Here is a 21,331-nt window from a genome sequence, read left to right as displayed (position 1 = left end):
ACAGGAAGCAGCAGGATAAAACCTGACATCAGAAGCTAGGAGAGTAAAAGAAAAGTGACAAGTATTACAGGGAGGAAACTGGAAATCCTATGTGTCTCCTGGAGCCCTGGTGGCGTAGTGGCTAAGAGCTCAGCTGCTAACCAAAAGGTCGGCAGTTCAAATCCACCAGCTGCTCTTTGGAAACCCTATGAGACAGTTCTACAGTATCCTGTAGGGTTGCTACCAGTTGGAACTGACTTAACAACAACAACAACACGTGTCTCCTATCACGGGGCCTGGAACACAGCAGGGAACAATCAACAGTTGCTGCATATTGGTGACGACAACCTTTTCAAATGAAATCAGCCAGTAAGTCTTCCAGAGGTCTTCGTGTGGAACCATTTAGCAAGTGGTGACAGTGCCATTCTATCTATGCAACTCGGAGCAGTAACACTGACAGCACTTCTTGAAAAGCCCAAAGCTCAGGCTGGGTAAGCATATTTGGCTCCTTCAGAGCGTTATTTCTGACACTGTATTATCCAATAAGTTAATTTGACAATGAGTTTTCTACTTTGCACCTTTTAATTGTTCTATTTGTTTCCGCTTCGCACTATGAGTTTTAAGGCACTCAACACGCCGTTGTACAATGAAATTAAAATATTTTCCACTGACATCAATTACAGTGAAAGCGCTTATCAGATTTCTGAAGGCTATGAAAGTATTCTAGTACCTGATATGCCCTGGTGCTCTTCCTCTGTGACACTTCCTCTGAACGTTTGATACAGATCGTGAAGCCAAACTTATGGGAAAAAACCTTGTTTTCAGGAGATCAAATGAGAAAAAGACTGAACAGAAAAAAAGAAAAACAAAAAAACCCCCAAAAGGTCTGGTTAAAGAAACGTGAACATAAAAATGCATACTGTACCTGTAGTCCCAATATATAAATCAATGTCTTGTTTGTGATGGAAAACTGGCCCAGAATTTGTGCCACTTGGATTCTTGGGATGGAGCAGTAAAATGGTACAAACAGAGCAAACACAGGTGCCAGGCTATGCAAACAAATGAAAAAAAAAATCACTACAGTGTAATATTCAATTTAAAATATCAATGGCAAATGTATATTTGAAGGAATGCTGCTTGTAATTTGATTTCAGTCTGAAAACATGGTCTTTGATACACAAGTTGGTTTCTATACACGCATACCTTTCCAAAATAATTTGTATTGTATACAACACATTACAAAAACTCTAATTTTCCTATTTTTGTGACCCCCCCCACACCATTGCAAAGAAATGGTTTGCCATCTATTAATTATCAGACATTGTGAGAAAATTTAAAACGGATGTTGTTTTCTTTTCGTGAATAAAGTATAATAAAAGAGACTAGACAAACCATAAGGAACAAGAATTAGAGCACTTCATGGACAAATCCAAAAGTCTCATCTTAGAGTTTGTCCAATTAAATACCACCATAGCACTCGACACTGCTTATCACTCCTTTTCTCCCTTCCTCAAATCCCTTCCCTCCTTTTGTTTTAAACCCTGTTTCTTCCCTAGTTTCCCAACCTGGTTTCTGCCCTCTCCAAGGTTCCATTATTTTTTCTTCTTCTTGTTCTAGTCTCTCCTTGTATAATCTCAACCCATTCAGTGCCTTCAACTAAGATAATGAAGTAAGTCCCATCACCCTGGTTCTGAAACTCAATTTGTTAATACCTTCAAATTCACATATTCGAAAGCCGAATGTGCCTTTCTACTTCAAACCTTGCTTCTTTCCAGTCCACCCTTTACTCCTTGAACAGTATTCTCTTCTTCAAGAACAACTCTGATCTTGTTACTCCCCTGGGTAAACTCCTCCATAAGTTCCCAGGAACCAAAGATGAAACGCAAATATTAGCATGAAAGAGAAAAGCCCCCCAATTCTTTCTCACTGGTGTAGTTTCCCACAACCGTCTTCCTCTTCCTTCCCTGATCTGGCCTCACCCCTCTCTCACACCCACATCAGGCTGCTCCCTGGCACATTAGGCTCTTTTATGACTATATATTGACATGCTATTCTTTCAAGCTAAAATGTCCTTTCCATTTTTCTACTTAGGAAAGTCATACTTATCTTGTATGAAATTGCTTGGCACTTCTCCTCAAAAATGATTTCCCCAACTCCTCCTGGCAGTTAGTTCTCTTCTTTGCCCTCAAAGCTACATCCATTTCACCGGTTTGGTCAATCAATGAATCCGGTGGGCACTAACTATATGTGAGGCAGTATATCAGGTCTTCGAGCTGTATCTACATGTATGAGTAAGTGGCAAGCCCTAACCTGAAGAAACCAGACCTGAGACTGGACCCTCACATACCTACAAGGGACAGGCAGGTAACATGTGAGGAAAGTGGTCTGGCACCAAGTTTTCATTAAACAATTGGCTTACTCAACCTATTTTTGTTTTACCGCTTTTTTTTTTTTTTTAATTGTGCTTTAGATGAAGGTTTACAGAACAAATTAGTTTCTCATTAAACAATTAACACACATTTTGCTTTGTGACATTGGTTGTCAACCCCATGACGTGTCAACGCTCTCTCCTCTCGACCCTGGGTTCCCCATTTCCATTTGTCCAGCTTTCCTGTCCCCTCCTGCCTTCTTATCCTTCTCCCTGGCTCGTGTGCCCATTTAGTCTCAAATACATGGTTGAGCTATGTGTATTATTGTTTGTTTTATGGGCCTGTCTAATCTTTGGCTGAAGGGTGACGTTTTCCCAGTTTTAACAGTGACATCAGTATAAAGAATTCTTAACCACCAAAAAAAAAAAAAAAAAAAACTGCAAGAAACATTTACTTCACAAAGAAGTATCCTTACCACAGGACCCTCTTGACCTCTAGTGCATTTCCCCACCTCTGATAGAGACGAATGCATTTTTACGCAAATAACACATCGCCTCTGCACTTGTTTGCCAACCGTGCCCTCCCCCTGCAAGATATTTTTGTAAGCTATGCCAATTTTTTCTATTTCTAAGCGCCACTACGTCAATCATAGCAGTGCTTACGAAAATACCTCATGGGGGGAGAGCGTGGTTGGCAAACAAACATAGAGGGACGTGTTATTTGCATAAAAATATGGTATGTTAAAGAAAAGCATTCATTGTCCTCTCAATTCTATTAAAAACAAAACAGCTGCATCAAAAGGCATCTCCAAGAATCTCACAAATGCTAGAATAGGAAAACCACAACCACTAACACCTAAGTTCCAGGCACTGTGTCAGGGTTGGAGATACAAAGATGAGTAAGATACAAGCTCTCTCATAGCCTACTAAGGGGGATGAGCTGAAGAGTAATTTAGTGCCAACACGGTATGACACATACAGGTAACAGACATGCAGAGGGTGCAGAGGGGCTAACAGCATTGCGTCAGCCATTAATTATTCACTCATCTGGCCCTGCTCCCAGACCAAGGACACGTCTATGGCAGGGAATGAAACTCTTTCCTCTTGGTTCTCCCAGCGTATGGCACAGCACAGGAAGTCAGTAAACTTGAGGCAACAAAATAATTCTTATTCTTGAACAATTGTATGTTAGCTCCATTGGTTTTTTAAATCTCCTATTACTCATTTTGAAAGAATGCATCATACTTCACTCAGCTATGCATCATCTTAGTGATTAATGCAGACATAATAGACCCCCAATATTTGTTGGATTAAAAAGAAACTACCAAACCAATTTAAATGAACAGAGGACTCATTTAAATTGTCATTCTAAATAATACACAAAAGAAGTGGTTTTGTCTAATACAACTCATCTAAACCCAAACACAATCGATTATTAAATTATTAACAGTGATAAAATTTAAACAGCCATGTTTTCATTAAAAAGTACAAGTCCGTCACTCCTGGGCTCAAAAGGCTCCAACGATTCCTCATCTTACTCACAGTAAAAGCCCAAGTCCACTGCCAACTCTGACCTGATCTTCTACCACTTTTCGTCTCACTCTCAACGCTCTAGCCACACTGCTGGACTCTGGTGTGTGTCACTCAGACACAACCAGACATACAGTGCCCCAGGGCATTTTCATCTGCTGTCTTCCCACAGACACCTGCATCACTTATTCTCTCACTCCCTTCAGATTTTTACTCACACATCACCAACTTAGTCAGAGAAGCCCTCCGGGACCACCCTCTCTCAAGGTGCAATTCCCTCTCCCATCCCGGCTCTGCATTCTCTATTTCCTTTCCCAGCTTTATTTTTCTCCATAGCACCTCTAACTTTCTAATATACTAAGTGATTTATCTGCTTACTATCTGCCTACTTAGAATGTAAGCTCCACGAGAGGAGGGAGTTTGTTTACTGCTTTATCCCTAATGTTTAGAAGAGTGCCTGGCACGGAGCCGGCAAACATTTGCCAAATAAATGAATTTACCTTTAAAATGGTAAAACCACATAACACAATTTGCCTCTTGTTTTAAAAAGCTCCTTTCCTTGTTTTATGATTTTTTAAAGGGATCAAAATACATAATTTCATGTACACTCAAAATATGGACTGTTGGTCTCTTGGTAATAATAATAAAACTCTATTTTAGGTAGCCAATTATACTTGAGATCCTTTAGTACAGAGCGTGTTCTTCGAAATACTCAATTTATAGGAGTTTGCCATGGACTGAATTATGTACCCCCCCAAAATATGTCTATCAATTTGGCTGGGCCATAATTCCCAGTACTGTGTGGTCTTTCTATATGTTATAAATTCTGCCTGTATGATGTTAATGAGGGAGGACCAGCAGCAGTTGTGTTAGTGAGGCAGGACTCAGCCTACAGGATTGGATTGTGTCTTGTGGCAATCTCTTGAGATATAAGAGAGAAAAGGGAGCAGAGAGACAGGGGGACTTCATACCACCAAGAAAGCAGTGCCAGGAGCAGAGCATGTCCTTTAGACCTGGGGTCCCTGCGCTGAGAAGCTCCTACTCCGGGGGAAGACTGATGAGGAGGCGAACAGAGAAAGCCTTCCCCTGGAGCTGACACCCTGAATTTGGGCTGTTAGCCTACTTTACTGTGAGAGAATAAACTTCTCTTTGTTAAAACCATCCACTTGTGGTAGTGCTGTTACAGCAGTACTAGATGACCAAGACAGAGTTCTTCTGCTTACATTTAGCAATAAGGCACAAATAGTGATGCTACAATGAAAAATCTGAAGCAGAGTTCTTATCTGAGCTCACTTTCCAATGTGAACTAAAAAAAAAAATACTGAAAGGAATTTAATAACCACAGTTTATATCTTATCTACCAGTAGAAGTTAAAAAAATTCCTTAGAAGTTATTAATCATGACATAATTTTAAATGATGACTAAATATTAGACCATATATACCCATAATAAAAAAGCACACATTTCAAACCAGGATTATCTGGTTGTTTTGGGAAGATTTTCTGTTGCTATTTCTATACACACAGAAAATACCATAATGTTATTAGTCACTGAACGGTTTTCCTCTTTCCCTTATTTTGCTTTATGACAACATCTGTTCTTTGTACTGTCAACAATAATTCAGGATGACCTTTTTCATACTGTGAACAGCTAACTCCTGGAAGCCCTATCTGTCTTAAGGGTACGAGGCTGGAAGGACTGAAGACAGAAAACCAGGCTATAAAGAATTTATCCATCCCTTCAACAAGTATTACTAATACTTATTGAGTGCCCACTATATTCTCAGGACTGTACTTGATAAAGAACAAACAAATTAATAGTAACACTCAGTTCAGGTCACAAATGTCCGTCCATCTCACCTCTTCTACATAAAAGAATGCCAACTCCACTGCTGAAGTATAATTGCAGATAAAGAAACCTCAGCACATTTCAACAACAATAAAAATAAGGCTGTCGCCCTCATGCGATCATCATACATAAACCTTCAACAGCATCTCACAGGACAATAAACCCGTCACCTATTCTCTATACACTAGACTACTCTGATACCCCCAAAAAGTAGATCCAGTGTGCTAAAGCATTTAACTAATTGAGTCTTTCATTATATAAAAATGTTTTCCTCAGTAAGAGCTACTTGAAAAATTAAAAACGAAAAAACCCTACCAGCATGGCCATTCAACAAATTGAAACATTTCTTTACAGTGTCTTCTTCAATCCAAGTCTTAAATGAAGTCGTTCTAGAATATTACATCATATCTATCCACCAAATGATAAAATCTCTGTATTTCTGTATTTTCCCCTCACAGAATTTGTGTACTAGGAATTATCTTGAAGATCATCCAGTTCAATACCTTTATTTTATAGACAGTGAGACTAAAGCGCAAAGATTTCAGGGGAGCTCAAAGATTTCAGGGGATTTGATGCCCTTTCTTCTATTTGACCAGGTTCCTTTAGAGCTTCAGCATTAGAGCTGAGAAGAACCTAATAAAGTTCTAAATGGAATAACACCCCTGAGAGGCTAAAGCCACTCAGCCATTTTCATAGAGTCTTGGAGGTGAAGGGTCTCTGCAATAATAAAGTTACAAATTCCTAACAAATGATTCAATTCTCTCTACTCATCCCTGAAAATAGCCACCCAGCTTATGCAAGCATCTAGACAGTGTATTCCATTTTTTCATGATCGTGACTTTTAAGAAGTACTTTCATATTTTGATTTGAAACTGTCTCCAGTAACTTCCTCTTATGAATACTGACATAAGCAATCTAAACTCTTTTCTATGAGATAGCTCCCAAAGGCATGAGGCACAAGCCTAAACGGTCTCAGTTTATTCAGTCATTTCGCATCAGGACTGCTAACCAGGCCTCTCATCACCCTGGCACACCCTGGGTCATCCATGGCCTTCCTAAAATGTGGCACCCAGATAAGTCCTGGGTAGAATGTAAATGTAGCTGTCTTGTTCTGAGTGCTATATTTCTATTAATATAGCCTACGGATAGATTATATTTCGAGAGTCATTTACATTGCTTGTTTAAACAGTCATCTAAAGCTATAAGGTGAACAGCTTAAGTCTCTCCTATCCTGCACACACGATGCTGCATTTTAAAAATCAAATGTCCCCCTTTACCTTTTCCCTCGTCGCCCATATGTCCATGTAGTCACTGATTCATCAGTTACCTTCTGCCTGAAAACTCTGCATATTCCTGTTTAGGTATCAAAATGAGGATCCCTGGTGGTGCAGTGGTTAGAGCCTGGCTGCTAACCAAAAGGTGGCAGTTCGAATCCACCAGCTGCTCCTAGGAAACCCTATGGGGCAGTTGTACCCTGTCTGATATGGTTGCTATGAGTTGGAATCCACTTGATGGCATCAGGTTTGTATCAAAGTAGTGTATGTTTCTCACCCACCACATAAACCTTTGTTTCTTTATCATAACTTTGAACAGATATAAAATGGGTATACTGCTTGGTGAGACCAAATCTCCAGATAAAAAGTACCGTCAAAGTCTGCCATTTTTCCTTAAAATGTTTTTTTTAAAAAAAAAACCTTAATTTCACATAGAGTATGTAAATGTATGCAATATGACTCTTTTTTTGTTTTGTTTTGTTAAGATAATTGCTTTAGTGTCTTTCAAGGAATTTTTAAAAAAATACCGTTTTATTGTGTTTTACATGAAAGTTTACGCAGCAAATTAGGTTCCCCTTCAACAACTTTTATGCAAATTGTTCCATGCCATTGGCTATAATTTTTATAATGTGTTAGCATTCTGATTATTTCTGTTATGTATGTTCTGTTTCCATTGATCTAGCTTCCCTTCCCCTCCCTGCCTTCTCATCTGTGCTTCTGGCTGTTGACCGTGTGGTCTCACATCATCAATTGTTGAAGGGAGCACATTACTCACAGGTGATGTCGCTGATTTTATAATCCAACTGATTACCTGGCTGAAAGGTGGTCTGCAGAAACAGCTTCAATTCCAAGTTCAAAGGGTACCTTCGGGCGACAGGGTTGGGGATTCCTCTAGTTTCTAGTGGTCCAGTAGGTCTAGGGCTTTTTCCGGGAATTTGAGTTTTGTTCTATATTTTTCTCCCATTCTATCCTGGACCTCCTTTTGTGTCCCTGGTCCCAATGGTCAGTAGTGGTAGCCAGGCATCATCTAGTTCTTCTGGTCTCAGGTTAGAAGAGGCTGTGGTGCATGTGGGCTATTTAGTCCTATGGATCAAGGAATTTTTTGATACTTAAAACTTTCTAGAAAAAATTTAAAAGCCCCAGGGATATAAACAATTCATAAATTCCAAGGGGTTTTTTGATAGCTATTAAAAAAAAAAAGAAAATCACTAACAGAAAAATCTCACTTCCCATTTCAAAAAAAAAAAAAAAGTGCACACGTATTCATGAGGCTAACCGATCACTACCACGCTCAGTCACAGGGTGATAGAAAAAAAAAAGCCACCGCCATAAAAGGATGTCTGCATCATCTCTCTTGAAACAACATGCCAAGGTTAACTTTCAGTGTGGGCACAGAGTGACTGCCACTACACAGAGGACTGAACCAGCCACCGATATGTAAGTACTAGGTGTTTTGCTTTTTCAACAAATTGTGTCGCGTTAAGGAAGACTTTCCAGCTTAAGTTTTGAGGCATGAAGTAAAGAATCTATTCCACAGCAAGTTATAACATTTCTAACAGAAAGCTTGCTATGAACCTGGTTTAGGCTCTCTGGTAACTGGCAGCTCTAATTAGCTATTATTAAGCTAGGTGAAAGCAAAGAATTGTGTCAGAGATACCTCTGCCAAGAAACAGGGCTCGCTTTGTAGTTTTATGTGAACTCAGTAAAAACGGGAGTATCGTGTATAAATCAGCAAATCATGCCAATATTTCAGGTAATGTGAAGTTATATAAGGACTGCTCTTTTACAGGAAAGGAACAAAGTTACTTTACACCGCAGTAATTAAAAAAAATCAAACCTGTTATTTGGCTTACATTTATTTGATGATCAGTAAAGCTAAAGATGTCTCCATGTATGCTTTCTAGAACTTTTATGTGCCTAAAAAAAAAAATCAAAAAGAGTGAATTATATGCAGTTGTTTGCCAGGCTGGATATGGTGGCAAGACAAACTTTTATCATATCAAAACATAAAGCTGTGAGACCTCCCCTAAAGGAGATGTTTTTTGGGGGTGAGGGGCACTTTAAGTACAATATAGTGCAGCGCTTAAGAGCATGGATTCTGGAGTTAAGTTCAAAACTAGGCTCTATTATTTACAAGCTGTGTTGCCTTGGGCTAGTTACTTAACCTCTCTGGCTTTGGTTTCTTCATTGTAAAATAGGGAGTAATAGTACTGCTAAGTGCTTATAATACTGCTTCTTGTAGTGAGTACTAAAAGACTATCTCTGCTGTCATTGTTCTCACCTCTCTGTGTCCACTAAACTACCAAAGTATAAATCCAATAGACAAATTGCTCTATCATTTCTGCGAGAATTATTTTTCTTGAACATATTTGCAGAACTTTACGGAATATTTTACGTGAAAACTGTGAGTCTGTGCATGGTTATACATTTAACTGTGCTTACTGTTTAGACTATGTATTTCCTCAGTACATGTTTTTTCTCTGGAGGTTTACAGTACTTTGTAGACACAAGACTGCAGAGAGCCCACCCCCTCACAAAGCATTCTCACTCCCATGCTCATGTATTACACGGGGGGCTGTCAGCGTATAGTGCTGTGGTGGCTTGCGTGTTGCTGTGATGCTGGAAGCTATGCCACCGGTATTTCACATACCAGCAGGGTCGCCCATCATGGACGGGTTTCAGTGGACCTTCCAGGCTAAGACAGACTAGGAAGAAAGGCCTGGTGATCTGCTTCTGAAAATTAGTCAGTGAAAACTCTACAGAAGATGAGCCCGCTAGGCGGAAAGCGCTCCAATACATGTGGCTATAACATTCTGGAAAATACAAGGCGCCAATATAAGATCAGACAATACATGTGAAATTCTCTGAAAACTGTAGTGGCAACCAAGACTTGAGACATCTTGTAAGCCCAACAGAGAAGAATACAAATATCTTGTTAAATACCTGCAAATGCTTGTGAATATCTAAAAAGTAGTTTAAAAAATAAATTAGTATAAAAGCCATCCTGGGTGTTCATCTTCTTTCAACCTAAACTTCTGTCCAAACTGTTTTATTAAAATATTGTTAGAAAAGGTGGCGCGGTAGTTAAGAGCTATGACTGCTGACGAAAAGGTCAGCAGTTTGAGTCCACCAGGTGCTCCTTGGAAACCCTCTGGGACAGTTCTACTCTGTCATTTAGGGTTGCTACGAGTTGGTATCGACTCAATGGCAACAGGTTTTGTTTTTTTTTTTTCTTTAAAATATGCTACAATTAATGAACTCCTTTTTTTATTTAAATCAACATCTCTCTCCCTCCCTTCCCCGCTCCTGCTCTTTCCTTCCCCCGCTCCCCTCCCCACAACCAGCCCCACTTCAGAGAGGCAGAGTTGGTATATGCTAATGTTTGGGGATGTCTTCCTATTTTACCTGTTTTCTACCTATAATATCAAATTGTGTTGGAAATAAAAACTAGGGATGAAATATATCATACTGAATGTGAGTTCTGGAGCCAAACTGGGTTTGAATCCTGACTCCTAACACTTAACAGCTGTGTCTTTAGGCAAGTCATCACGTAAGTGCGCTGTGCCTCAGTTCCACATTGGAGAATGTATTTTTGAAGGTTTTATGAGAATTCGAAGAGGGAATACATGTACAGTGCCCAGGGTACTACCTGGCAGATAGTCCATGCCCAATAATATTGGTTATTATTATTAATCAAGGGGTCACTGTAGTCTAATAAAGAATCTTTGATTGAGGACCAAGAAAGCTGAGATTTTACTAGTCTTTTTAATGGCTATTTATTGAGCATCAATCATGGGTCAGTTGGATAGACAACAAATTTAACAACACACAGTTCCCACTCACAGGACTTCACAGGCTAGCGGGAAACGGGGAAAAAAACACAAACATTAGAGATGCTGTTACAGAGCGCTGTGACACGCCACACTGCCTTTTGTGGGGGTGTTGGGGACGGAGCAAGAGAGGATGAAGGTACGAGGTGGAGCTTCCGGGAACGGCTGATTTTGAGCTAAGTCCTGGAGGAAAGTAGGAGCTGAGGCTTCAAGAACAGGAGAAAGTAGGCATCAAACAGAGGAAAGAGCTTCACTGAGGCACAGAGTTGTGAGAGAACATGGGACATTCAAAAGCACACAAGTAACTTAGACCCAGGACGGTAGAAGAGCAGATATGGCCACAAGTCCAATCATGAAGGAAACCATGCATCATGATCAAGGGTTCAGGTTGTCTGGGGTTCACCATTTGAGGGGCACTGTGACAGGCTGTTGCTGTAGCCCCATGAAGAAGTGAGGATGGTTAGAAGGCAGGTAGTGAGAGTGAGAGTGGTAAACAGACAGGCAGAGAGACAGCCACAAATGCATGATGCAGAGGAGAAGCCAAGAGCAGAAGAGGGCTGGGCCGAACGCCCAAGGACCTCTAACTGACGGGAGGTAGCGGGTAAGGAGGACAGAGTCCAGAATGCCATCATGATCCCTGACTGGGTACCTGGGTTGAAGGGAAATAAATGACACAATTTCTCTGGAATTCTGTTAATCCATAAAATAAGGACACTTAATACTTCTCCCTAATTTCTATGGGATAATAGAGACAAAAAGCAAAACTTCAAACTCCCTTGAACTCTAAGGAGAAAAACTATGTATTACTTCCAGAAATATTTTGGACTCAAAAGAAATACACAGACACGGCTCCTCCTTACAAAGAGCCCCTTCATGTTATGCCGCTGGTTATCCAACATACAGGCAAATCGTGCCGCGTGGGAACACAGAGTCCCTGTCTTCCTTACGCTGGAATGAGTATTACAATCAGATTCTTCTATTGCCTGCAGTTCCTAAACATTACATGGTGCAATTCATGTCGTGAAGGTCACCACCTCCTTTGTCCTCATCTTTGATAGCTTCCACACCTTCCTAGTTAGTACTAAAGCTTCCAAAAGCCATACCGAAAAAAAAAAAAAAAAAACCTACTGCTGTTGAGTCGATTCTGACTCCTAGCAAAACTATAGGACACAGCAGAACTGCCCCATAGGGTTCCCACGGCTGTAAATCTTTCTGGAAGCAGACAGCCACATCTTTCTCCCGTGGAGACGCTGGTGGGTTCCAACTACTGACCTCTTGGTTAGCAGCTGGGCGCTTAACCACTGTGCCACCAGGGCTCCAAAAGCCATACAAGGAATAAATAACCACAGAAAGATGAAAGAAAAAGAGCTGGAACATGCAAGACCCTCATGTGCAAATGGGTTTTTAATCAAATAATTAACAGTAGCAGGCACATTCACTTTGCTGTCATTTCTAATGGTATGTATATATTTAGAAGCCCTGGTGGCACAGTGGTTAAGAGCTCTGCTGCTAACCAAAAGGTCGGCAGTTCAAATCCACCAACCACTTCTTGGAGACCCTATGGGGCAGTTCTACTCTGTCGTATACGTCTCTATGAGTCGGAATCAACTCGACAGCAACGGGTTTTGTTTTGTTTTTCGGTACTATTTAAGAGGTTGAAGTTGGTCTTCGTTGAGTGCCCACTGGGTTTAGGACACTGACTGCAGCACAGAGAGGAATTTGCAGACTGGTGAACACCCTTTCTGTCTTGACAAACATCTTTCTTCTCTTGCATTGTCCTGAGAATGACCCTCTGCACACTTGGGAGAGATGGTCAGAACCAGGCTGTGTCACGGTGTCAGTGGCAGGCCACAGAGTTAAGCTTCCTTGATAAGGCTGCCCACTGCTGTTGCCTCAATCTTGTCACGCTTTTACAAGCCAGAGAAAACAAGCTCCCCAGAAGGCAGGGAATGAGCGGTCCTCTCAGACAGGCTGACCACCGACAACTAACTCTGCTCTGAATATAATCATTCTGGTATCTGTGAGGTCCTTTCAGGATCATCTACTTTTTCGTCCTCAGAAAATGCAGTTGGTCAACACCGTGTCACCCTTTCTGAACAATATCCCCTATGTCCTTCTGAAAAATGAGTCATGGACACGGACATAGCTATCAATTCAGGACAAAACCTGGCTAAAAAGATCACCTGAGAGTGTGCAAAGATGTATTGAACTAGGTTACTGAGGTGTGTAACCAGTTGCCAACCAGTCCGTTCCAAGCCATCGTGACCCCATGTGTGCCAGAGGAGAACTGTCCTCCACAGGGTTTTCAGTGGCTGATTTTTTGGAAGTAGATCACCAGGCCTTTCTTCCAAGGCACGTCTGGACTCAAAACTCCAACTTTTTGGTTAGCAGCTGAGCCTGTTCCATTTGCCCTACCCAGGTCTGCATTAACTCTTAAAGTAATTGATTAGCAGCATAATGGAAAGGCCAAACTGAATTTACCGGTGAAGTGACCGGAGGCTGTGACTCTACTGGTCACAGCCTGTCTGTGCCTCAGACTCCTTTTCTACACCAGGACTTACGCTCTCCACTTGCCTAGTTTACAGGCAAATGTCACACAAAAAATGAGGGGTGTTTAGTCAACTAAAAAGGAAGTGAGAGAAATCACGGGCTGAGTGCTCTGCCATGGTGTGTGTGACAATGGACCAAACTCAGATGCCCATTTGCTCAGCTTCAAGAACAAGGGGACTTTTTCCAAATAATTAACAGATATTTACAAAACCAGCTAACAGGGGAGGAAGTAATGTATGATTTCTTTCTTCTGCGGAGCATGTTTTTTCTCAAGAGAGCTGAAACGGCCTCAGTATGCTGCCCTGGTACATCTCTGCTTGTCTTTATTTCCTCAGTAAAACCATATCCTTGCCACTCCAATAAGCCATGTACCTTCGTCCTCTCCCTCCCTTCCCAATGATTTTATTTTTCCCCACTCCAGAAAATTTTCCTCAATCTCAGCTTTCCTTGAGAATATAGTCAAAGTACAATGTACCAACAGAAACCAAACAAGGAATCGGATCAGACCAAGCTAAAAGCTAGTCACTAAGAATGCAGAAATACAATTCCTATCTGTATATCTGCATCTTTGTGCCTCCCCATGCTGTTTTTGCAAGAGTTCTCCCGAGACTTCCTCTTTGCTGCATGCCACTGTGGGTTGGACTGCCTCACTGTAGAACCTGTCTTTAGCAAACATGACCTTATACACAGAAGTCACCTCTTATCAAAACTGTCATTTCTGCATGACTTGACCTATCCAATTAATTGTTAAAGCCTGAATTGAAACAGAATTCCTAGAAGTTTAACCTCCTTTCATTTAAAGGGTTAATATTATTTAAATAATAAATATTAGGGCTAAAGACATTTCAGGAATCTTAAAGCAAACACTTAAAGCTGATATTCTAACACTAACTACATCTTTGAATATAGTAAACACTTACTGTTTTGCTTTGTTTCTGCCTCAAATAAAAGCCAACCAAGCATTTTAGTTGGAAAAAACCCCACTGCTGTCGAGTTGATTCCCACTTATAGTGACCCTAGAGGACACAGTAAACTGCCCCATAGTTTCCAAGGAGCACCTGGTGGATTCCAGCTGCTGACCTTTGGTTAGCAGCCATAGCTTTTAACCACTATGTGCATTTCAGTTAAAAATGCCATAAAATATATATGTACACTGTGAAAAACCACAAAGTTGGTAACCAGGGTAAATATTTCCAGAGGACAAATTACATCAGATCATAGACCATTTTCTTAAATACTAATAAATGAGTTTGCCTTGGGCCTTCTATTTTTTTCCATTTTGTGGCTAGATAGAACCCGTCTGTTCATGTCAACATGTCCGGTTATGCAAAAACGCAATGATAGTATCTAAAAAAATGTTACCAACTCTATTAGCAAAGAAAGAAATTCTAGAGAAAAAACACACTCAGGCCTACTTCTAAAAACCTAAGTACAAAGACTTTGGAGATATTTTGCTGAGAAGAACTTATGGTTTTACACGTGTCAGGAAAACAGTAAAGTTAAAAGAATCAAGTATTGCATTATGTAGACAAAACTGGGATCCTCTCCTTCGTTTATCAACAAGAATGATAAGAGTACTGGCATAGATGGCTTCCAAGGCGGCTCCAAAATGGGCGGTTTTCAGGAGGAAAAGGTGTTCTGGAGGCCAATGGAGGCTGTTTTTCTGGTCAGACCTGAATCTGGACTACACTGCCCACAGCCCAGTTATCCTCTGTGCCTTTGATTCCTGCCTGCTGGCGTGTGGGGCATTAAGGGCAGCTTATGGACCACACGGATCTTGTCATTAGACAGCATTATGAGGAAATCCTGATTTTTATAAATATTAATGCTTTAAGTTAAAAAGATTTAGAACAAGCACTTCTTTGTGCTTTTCTCTAGGCAATGCAATGACAAGCTATAGTGCTTCATAAAAAGCCCTGGTGGCACAGTGGTTAAAGTGACCAACTGCTAACCGAAAGCTCGGTGGTTCAAAACTACCAGTCACTCTGAGGCAGAAAGATGTGGCAGTCTGCTCCCACAGAGATTCACAGTCTCGGAAACCCTATGGAGCAGTTCTACTCTGTCCTACAGAGTTGCTATGAGTTGGAATCAATCGATAGTAGTGGGTTTGTTGTACAATATTTCAATTTGGTTTATCTATCCTAAATAACGTGTCAGAAGTGGCTGCCTAATAATAATTTAAATGTGAAATACTTAAAATACATTCAAGAATGAATATGAAGTTATGCCCGAACAATTTACAGTCCAAAGGCCAAGGGATCACAGGGCACTTTTCATGCAAAAAGCAACCAGGGCACTTGCATCAGTGCTGTTTATTTACAGGTAAGAATGGCTCTTCAAGTTTAGCTTTGAAAGCACAAACTCTCAGTTCTTCAAAGGCAGAATGAAATAGTTGCCCCTGTGGGGGCGAAGGGGAGGAGGAAGAAAACTAGACACAATAGGAGGTTTGAGGCCAGGTCACCAGACAGAAGTACCCAGCGTGACCTTCGACTGCTCCAAAACTCAGTTTCCTCACCTGGGAAGTAGGTAGGTGATGACAGTTCTTAGCTTACAGGGTTGCTGTGAGGTTTAGATGAGACGTGGCTTAAAGCTTCTGACACACAGGAGGTGCTGAGTACAAGTTAATTCATAAATCTGAAGAAAGGGCACTGGAGGACTAGCTTTGAAAAGTCTATCAGAAGACAAAGTGTTTGTAAGAATGCCTGAACTGAAAAAAAAAAAAAACAAAACCATTTTCCTCAGATTCCAAAAAAAGATTTACCTATTTGTTCATTTCACCGCCAATCACTGTTTAGTGTTAAAAACTTAGACTATAGGGTCGCTATGAGTCGGAATCGACTCGACGACAGTGGGTGGGTTTTTCTAATACTGATAAAACTCAGAAATGAAAAGCACTTATACAAAATTATATTTTGGCATATATATACATGTAGACATCTTTCTATGTGTAAACATAAAAAAATAAATAAATATAAGGGGTTGTTTTTTCCCTCCCAAAAGTAGTATCTTGTGTCATCTGCTGGCTTTACTTAACACTATTCCTGGCAATAAAAAGAGCTTCCAGCTGGCCGTTGCCAGCAGCTACATAGTATTCCACGGCATGGCTGTTATGAAACATTTAACCAATCCCCTAATGATGGGCATTTGATTGTAATTTTTCACCTTTATAAATAACAGTCTTAAATGTTCTTGAATTTAAACTGCTCTGAAACCCTGACACTTCTGGATTCACCGAATGCCATATGCGAAACAGGAACTGTCATACGTAACCCTTACTGCTAAGTGCAAACGCAGGAGAGCGTACTGCACGCATCACTGGAATACATGCGGGGTGATACAATTTAAAATTCATCTTAAAATTTCCCCTTAAAGTTGCTTAAGTTTTTTCTTTCTCCTTTCTTTCTTTCTTCTTCTTCCTTTTTTTTTTTTTTTTTTAAGAAAATCTAACTTTCAGTTCCTAACAAGGGCTAAGCTTGTTTCTCATACTTTTTACGTTAACACAAATCAGATCACTGTGGTAAGTTCGTATTTCACGACAAAAATGTGCAGCTGATTTCATTTCCTGGCAGTGATATGCATTTGGCTAAAAAAAAAAAAACAAAAAAACGCCCAACTGCAATTCAATACAAAAGCAAAGTTTTACACCTATCTGAAATGTGGGGTGCTTTACGTGATTTTATTCTTAGCCAGACAATGAATCAGAAAAAGGAAGGGGAATTTCTGCCTAAAAAGTAGTGCATTCCCTCTTGCCACAAAAATGGCATTTGTCCTATTTAGATGGTTCTAGTTCCTCTGCCGGAAACTCTGGTGGCGTAGTGGTTAAGCGGTACAGTTGCTAACCAAAAGGTCAGCAGTTCGAATCCACCAGGGCTCCTTGGAAACTCTTATGGGGCAGTTTGACTTTGTCCTGTAGGGTTGCTATGGATTCTGAGTCAGAATCGACTATGAGTCAGAGCTGATTTGACGGCAATGGGTTTGGTTTTTGGTTTTAGTTCCTTTGCCAGGGCTTTGTCAAAACCACCAAATTATGAGAATAAAAACATAAGTTTTATACTCTGCTCTTCTTAACCTGATCATATATGTAACTATACAATCACAGATTTTTTTAAAAAATGACTTAGATCCTGAAATTTTCAAAATTAGATGTACAAAAGGCAGTTCACGCTAGTTTAAATTAAATATGCTTTTAATGAACTGTACCCTTCTTGGTTTTTCGTAGAGAACGTGCACACCACTGATGGATTTTAAAATGGACAACAACTTCACCACGCCCTCTACAACTCCACAGGGACCCAACTGTGACCTTTACACACATCATAACACAGCCCGGGTACTAATGCCTCTGCATTACGGTGTCGTCTTCATCATTGGGCTTTTTGGAAACTTACTAGCCTTGGTGGTTATTTTTCAAAACAGAAAAAAAATCAACTCTACCACCTTATATTCAACAAATCTGGTGATTTCTGATATACTTTTCACCACTGCTTTGCCTACACGGATAGCCTACTATGCGCTTGGCTTTGACTGGAAGATCGGTGACGCCTTGTGTAGGATAACTGCCCTCGTGTTCTACATTAACACGTACGCCGGTGTGAACTTCATGACCTGCATGAGCATTGACCGCTTCTTTGCTGTGGTGCACCCTCTGCGATACAACAAGATGAAAAGAATTGAACACGCAAAAGGCGTCTGTGTGTTTGTCTGGATTCTAGTATTTGCTCAAACACTCCCACTACTCATAAAACCTATGTCAAAGGAGGAGGCTAAAAGGACAACATGCATGGAATACCCGAACTTTGAAGACACAAAGTCTCTTCCCTGGATTCTGCTTGGAGCATGTTTAATAGGATATGTCCTTCCGCTCGTCATCATTCTCATCTGCTATTCCCAAATCTGCTGCAAACTCTTTAAAACGGCCAAGCAAAACCCGCTAACTGAGAAATCTGGCGTAAACAAAAAGGCCCTCAACACCATCGTTTTTATAATCCTTGTGTTTGTTATCTGTTTCACACCTTACCACGTTGCAATTATTCAACACATGATTAAGAAGCTTCGTTTTCCTGATCCCCTTGACTGTAGCCAAAGACACTCGTTTCAGATCTCTCTGCACTTTACTGTGAGCCTGATGAACTTCAACTGCTGCATGGACCCTTTCATTTACTTCTTCGCATGTAAAGGCTACAAGAGAAAAGTTATGAAGATGCTAAAACGCCAAGTCAGCGTATCCATTTCCAGTGCCGTGAGGTCGGCCCCTGAAGAAAACTCCCGGGAACTGACGGAAACGCAAATGATGATACATTCCAAGTCTTTAAATGGGAAGTAAAAAGGAACCACATCTTGGATTTACAGCAAAATAAACTGTACGAAGAGTGCGCAAGACTTATAAAGCGAAATGATTATTCAACCTCCAATCAGGATTCCTTTAAAAAAGAAACTTTCATTGTGCTCTATTCCCCCCCTCCAGCTTGAAAGTAAACAGATACACATTTTACAGTTCAAGAGAACTACATCAAGCACAGCTCTCATTTGTAAATGAAGTAATATGCCAAAAGGGACGCTATCGTAATAGCTCTCAATTGTAAAAAGTTTTGTGTCAATGAAAATTTAGTTGATATCTCCTGCCAATAATCTGGCAAAAAAGACTGATTAGATTGTATATTGCCAATGTAAAAATGTTAATATTGTAATATAGTTCTTTAATCTATGTCTCTTAAGCAATTTTAGATTGTATCTCCTCAATAACACATTTTTTGTTTTGTTTTGAATCATAAACCTTTGATTCAAAGTACTCTTTTGGAATAAACAGCAGATAGCTACAAAACTTTGAGTATGTCTCTAATGCTCACTGTCCATTACAAACATAAATTTCAGGGAGAATATAATGAACAATAGATGTGAAATAGTAACATTATAAACAACAGTGGTGACTAAGGCAATGGAAGTATTGAGATATCCCCAAAACAGTCTACACAGTATTTAAGAGTTTACTGTTCAGAAATATGGTTAAGAACTTTACATGGAGGTACCCAATGGGAGGTGGAGTCCCTGGGCAGTGCAAATGGTTTACACACTTGGCTGGTAAACAAAAGGTTGGAGGTTCATGTGTACCCAGGCACACCTCAGAGCTAGGGCCTGATGATCTACTTCCAAAAAATCTGCCATTGGAAATCCTACCGGGCACAGTTCTATTCTGACCCACGTGGGGTCAGTATGACTTCCAATTAACCCAACAGCAACTGATTTTTTTTAACCCTTGGGGAAGAAGGTCCACTTGTTACATTCTTCTTGGGAATGAAGAATTTTCACATATACTTGGTTTTCTCTGTGTCTCTAGGGGATCGTTTCTTTTTCAGTCACTGGTTGGTAATATCCTGTATTTGTATTTCAATAGTTGGTTACCAGAAAATTCTGGGACAAGCGGCGGCAGGAAATGTAGTTCCTGCTTGCCTAAGTAAAACTCATTTCAAGATTGATAAGTAGTAAAATGTAAAATTATAAACTTAGAGATCCCACGATTCTTTCTAACACTATATACTTACTCAGAAGAATACCTGACTATGGGTAGCAAGACCTTTGCAAGTATAGTCAACCTGTCTGCCAGCTCAAATTTGTTTTATCCATCCCCCAAATTACCCCAACAAAGTATCTCTATTGACAGATGATACCAACATTGATAATGGAACATAAAAAATGAAATGCTCCATATTTTCAAATGTAGAGCTTGTACCCTCTAAGACTTTGCAATTTAGACATATTAAAGGACAGAGCTAATTAACCAACATGTGAATTTAGATAAAGAAATATGTTCAGCTCAGAAATAACTTTATATTTCAAGAGGAAAAGCATTTACTCTTTCCAATCAGTTAAAAAAAAAAAAAAAAAGTATAATACAATTTTAGAAGAGGAAACACCAAGCTTAAATTAGCCCTTAAGCTGGTCTATTTCGGTCACTTTTCAGTTCATGGTAATTTACCATCATCTGTAAAGCTAAAAAAACATTTGGTCACTGACTCTAAGTGAAGAACGAGCAATAGGGCAGAGCAGAACTGCCCCTTAGGGTTTCCAAGGAGCAGCTGGTGGACTGAAACTGCTGGCCTTTGGGTTAGCGGCTATAGCACTTAACCGCTAAGCCACCAGGGCTCCTATATGAATTAGAAGTGAACCTGTAACAACATGTGATCCATTCTTTTGAATCCACGCAGGACAAAACTCATACTCACGAGAACAGTTGCTAAGAGAAGTCTGCTTTACATTAAACTTTGAAAAACGGATCACTTAAAAAATAATCTTCAAATTTCTATTTAATTAAAACCTTAATTAGCTAGGTCTGAACGATTACTAAAAGTTTACCACATGCTACATTTCCACGCCCTCTATAAGCATTATCTCATTTAGTCCTTATGAGAAGGAGTCCCCGGGTGATGCAAACAATTAAGTGCTTGGCTACTAGCTGAAAGGTTGGTGGTTTGAACCCTCCCAGAGGTGCCTGAGAAGACAATCTGCTTTTGAAAGGCTACAGCCTTGAAAATCCCATAGAGTACATTTCTACTCTGATACACATCGGTTTGCCATGAGTCAGAATTGACTCAATGGCAACTAATAACAGACCACCTTATGAGATGGGTACCATTACCATCCCTGTCTTAATGACGAGGAAGAGGATTCAGGCCACAATGAGTGGTGATCCTGGATTTAAACCCAAAACATCTGACCCCAGTGTCTGTATTCTGACTCAGACGTCACCATTAACTGAAATATGTCCATTAAAAGACAGGTCCAGTTCCACCCTCTTGCCTGGGCTCCATTCCCCTATTTCCTATGGCCTCCCATGCCTTGGACATCTCACCATGACCACATCTGAACTTTAATTCATCATCTTTACTCTAAAGGGCCGCTAATTTCTCTGTAAACTCAAGCTTCATTCTCCCAGTCACCCAAAGCTGAAACCTGAT

The 21,331-nt window shown here is 40.3% G+C and overlaps 2 protein-coding genes across 2 annotated transcripts in view; one reads left to right on the top strand and one right to left on the bottom strand.

The window, feature by feature from the left end:
• UBAC2 (UBA domain containing 2) overlaps positions 1 to 21,331 on the bottom strand; it is a 209,249-nt gene that overhangs the window by 89,709 nt on the left and 98,209 nt on the right. Inside the window, exon 5 of the mRNA XM_049867698.1 lies at positions 905 to 1,028. Within this exon, the coding sequence (XP_049723655.1) occupies positions 905 to 1,028 (124 nt within the window). The remainder of the gene's footprint in view (positions 1 to 904; positions 1,029 to 21,331) is intronic.
• On the top strand, positions 8,325 to 19,098 carry GPR183 (G protein-coupled receptor 183). The gene is made up of 2 exons (XM_049867697.1): positions 8,325 to 8,436; positions 17,599 to 19,098. Exon 2 carries the CDS (start codon positions 17,617 to 17,619, stop codon positions 18,700 to 18,702), a length of 1,086 nt encoding a protein of 361 aa, XP_049723654.1. The 5' UTR covers positions 8,325 to 8,436; positions 17,599 to 17,616; the 3' UTR covers positions 18,703 to 19,098.

This window comes from Elephas maximus, chromosome 23, assembly GCF_024166365.1.
Source record: "Elephas maximus indicus isolate mEleMax1 chromosome 23, mEleMax1 primary haplotype, whole genome shotgun sequence".
NCBI lineage: Eukaryota > Metazoa > Chordata > Mammalia > Proboscidea > Elephantidae > Elephas > Elephas maximus.
This window is presented reverse-complemented; position numbering and strand designations above follow the sequence as displayed.